The sequence below is a fragment of the Myotis davidii genome, unplaced genomic scaffold (assembly GCF_000327345.1).
Source record: "Myotis davidii unplaced genomic scaffold, ASM32734v1 scaffold363, whole genome shotgun sequence".
Classification (NCBI taxonomy): Eukaryota; Metazoa; Chordata; class Mammalia; order Chiroptera; family Vespertilionidae; genus Myotis; species Myotis davidii.
Genome location: NW_006294069.1, coordinates 1,351,843 through 1,355,179, shown reverse-complemented (window position 1 = coordinate 1,355,179; position 3,337 = coordinate 1,351,843). Strand labels below are relative to the sequence as shown.

Sequence of the window (3,337 nt, the reverse complement as noted above, 5' to 3'; positions counted from 1 at the left end):
TCCGCCACGGGCCCCCAGTAGATGCTCTCCCCGCGTCGGAAGTTTCGGTGCAGCCGAGTGCAGAGTGTGGCCAGGGTGAGCAGCACCAACAGAAAGGTCAGGGCCATGGCAGCCCAGGCAGCTTCCTCCGTGCGTGGGGTGGGGCCCCGGGCTGCCCGCGGAGGCGCTGCTGCCCGAGGGGCGGGGGAAGCCTGGCTTGGACAGGCACAGCCACCTGGGCTGCTCTGCCCTTTGGGCATCTGGGCCTCTATCCTGGAGCTGGCACTGCCTCGAGGCCCCCCAGGTAGCAGGGGGGCAGTGGGCACAAATGGAGCATCACCCCCTTCACCTGGGGCTCCTAGCTTGGCCTTCCTGGTCTCCACGCTCCATGGGGAAGCGGAGGGGAACCTCGGGGCTGAGGAAGTAGGCTGGAGACCAAGGGCAGCCCGCAGCCTGCGCCTCTTGGCACCACCAGGGGAGGGCTGCCTGGGCCCTCGAGACACCACCTCTGGGCCTGGGGGCCGCCAGCTCCGCAGAGTAAAGGCCAAAGCTGGGGCCTAGGGGAGAAGAGACAGCACTCATCCTCTCTCTCCCCAGGTCACCCCATGACCACGCCGCCAACCACGCTGGGCCCCACTCCTCACCTGCACACACCCTCTCCCGCACAGCCTCCCTCTGCCCGGCGTGCGCGCCCAGGGAGAGGGCCCAGAAAGGCTGTCGGAGAGGAACTGCACCTTCTTCCTCTGCCTCTTCCACCGCCTTCGCTTCAGCAAGTGGGCAGCCCAGGCTGGCTCCACCCATGCCATCTCCAGCACCACCCCCCACGCTTCCAACACCAGGGGCTAGGAAAGAAGGCAATTGTTGGAAGAGCTAACATGAAGGTGGGGAAGGAACAAGAGGAAGCCCCCGAATGTCCCTTCTCCTGCACACGGGGCTGCAGCCGCTGCCCATGTCAGACTTTCACCAACCACTTACCCGGTCCTGAGTGAGGCTGGAGTCAGGGGCCAGGGAGGGCTGGGCCACATGGACGTGGGCCAGGAGGACCAGCTGGAGCTTCAGCCAGGGGTGGGCACAGGGATGGTAGAGGAAGCTGACATCCTCTGCCTGGAGGAAAGGCACAGAGATAGCCAGCCAGGCCCGGGCCTTCTGTGAGAGCCCCACGTTCTCCCATCCTGGGGCCAGGTTAAAGGGACTCTCAGGAAGGCAACATGGCCCTTCCACCAGGAGGGCTCAGGAGAGGAAAAAGGACCCTGGGTAGAGGCATGCACTGTCTCTTGCCTCTGAGCATTCCTTTCACCCCTCCTCCATCAAGTGCCACCCCTCAGAGCTCACAGCTTCCATGACAGGGTGCCTGGGCATCCCAGTCAGGCTCCGACCACACTCTTTAGCTGTATTTCTCTGCACCTGCAATGACGGTTCTACAGGTCCCCAGTCTAGACTGTAAGCATCCCCTCTATGGAGACCAAGTCTTCTTTTCATTGATCCTGTCTATAGAGTTAGTCTCCCAAAGGCATCCAAGTACAGGGCACACGGGCAGCAGGTGCACAATCCCAGGATGGAAACACTTGATCAATTATTAATATTCTTTGATTGAGCTGACCTGATGCTCAGCACTGTGCCAGATGCTGTAGGAGATGCCAAAAGAGAACTCCTGGACTCCACTCGCAGGGAATGCAAAGGAAACTCAGGGAAACAGAGCTAATGCAAATGAAAGAGCAAACTAATAACACTCAAACTGGCTAGTTGTTAAGTGATAAGATTTAAGTTATAAGCATTATGCAAATTTAGAGAAGGTGATGGACAAGGGCTGATGTGATCGGCAAGGTCTCATGGGAGAGCGGACTCCTGCACTGGGCTTTGAAGGATGTGTACGGATGGTGGGTGGCCAGGGAGCTTCCTGCGTCAGCCTCAGGACAGGGAGTGGAGGAGAATGCACTGTACGTGCGTGCCCGCACGTGGTATTTTGTGGAAGAGCCACACTGAAGGGGCCAAAGAGCCGCATGTGGCTTGCGAGCCGCGGTTTGCCGACCCCGGCACTGGAGCAAAGGTAGAGCCATGGGAATGAGCTTGGCACTCACAGGTGGGGTAGGTGAGCCACGGATTAGAGTTCAGACACGGCTTAATTAACTAGGTCGGGCCTGAAAAGCCGGGCAAGGGAGTGCAGTCATGATAAGGTGGGAAATAAGGAGCCATCAAAGGCTTCTGAACAGCAAAATGATTTCATGAAAGGGATGTTTGAGGACAGGAATCAGGTAGGTGGAATGAGGTCTCTTGGCCTGGAACTATCACAAGGATAAAAAAAAGTGAGATTTTTCAAAAGGAAAACCCAAGGGATATGGAAGCTATCTGGCCACTGGCAAAACCAGAGGCAGCCATGCAAGGCGAACCCACGGCTTGGAGCCCCGTAATCGGAGGCATGCTCCTGACACAATACAGCTGCCACACACAGTTCGTTTGCTCCTCGTGGGCAGGGGCGTTACTGATATCCTCTCTTAGAGAAAACCGGGCCCCAGAGAAGCCAGGGGACTTCCCACAGTCACACAGCACACCTGGAGCACGAGCTGTTGTTTTTCCTCCTATCATCCTGCCCACACAGCCAGCCACTCAACAGCATTCCTTGCAGACAGAGGCCTGGGGCTCATCGTCCGGACTAAGCACACTGCCTCTTCCCGAGGGAAGTGGTAACAAATGCAGATGATGAGCAGAAAAGGCAGAGAACGCCTGCAAGTGCAGACACCTGGATGGCTCCTGATAGTACTCACCTGCCGTGGGCTCCTCCGGGCGTAAGTCACTCTCGGTGACACCTACATGTGGGGAAAGAAGAGCGCTTAGAGCAGCTGGGAGGCCCTGTGCGGGGCGTGGGGAGGGGACAGTAAGCCCCAAGCCTCCAGGTTGGGATGAAGACACTGGCCACTGAGGGATGGAGGAACCGGCAGAGGTCCTTCCGAGGGTGACCGGAGGTGCAGAGGGGCCAGAGCGGGACTGGCTACCCCTTCACACCCTCCCTCACGGCGCCCTCCAGGCTCCTACCTGTGGGGGCAGAGACCACAGGCCCCCCGGACAACGGGCTCCCGCCTCCTCGGCCGGCTCAGCCATCACCTGTGGGTCCAAGGCGCAGAAGAGCTGGGGCGCTGGCCTCAGCGAGGGCCCTGCCCTCTCCCAACCCAGGCCCTGCCGGCCAGGGGAGGACTCCTAGTCCTCTCTCCGCGCGCTCCTCCTTCCAGGACGAACTTTCGGCGAAGAGCTCTGAGCCTTCTCAGGGGCGGGTCGCCTTACCTCCATGGGACGCAGGAGCCCCGCCAGGGCTGCCAGGAGGAGCAGCTGGGGCGAAGGCGGAGGAGGCGCCATCCCAGATCCG

General features: G+C 59.9%; 1 protein-coding gene across 2 annotated transcripts in view; it reads right to left on the bottom strand.

The window, feature by feature from the left end:
- The window catches only part of TP53I13 (tumor protein p53 inducible protein 13), a 3,881-nt gene extending 550 nt beyond the window's left edge, over positions 1–3,331 (bottom strand). For both annotated transcript variants that reach the window (XM_006768062.2, XM_015566754.1), the window contains exons 1-6: positions 3,256–3,331; positions 3,010–3,078; positions 2,742–2,783; positions 955–1,083; positions 624–821; positions 1–536 (exon numbers count right to left, since the gene is read on the bottom strand). In XM_006768062.2, coding sequence (XP_006768125.1) covers positions 1–536; positions 624–821; positions 955–1,083; positions 2,742–2,783; positions 3,010–3,078; positions 3,256–3,327 — 1,046 coding nt within the window. In that variant the 5' untranslated portion in view covers positions 3,328–3,331. The remainder of the gene's footprint in view (positions 537–623; positions 822–954; positions 1,084–2,741; positions 2,784–3,009; positions 3,079–3,255) is intronic.
- Positions 3,332–3,337: the final 6 nt, after the last annotated feature.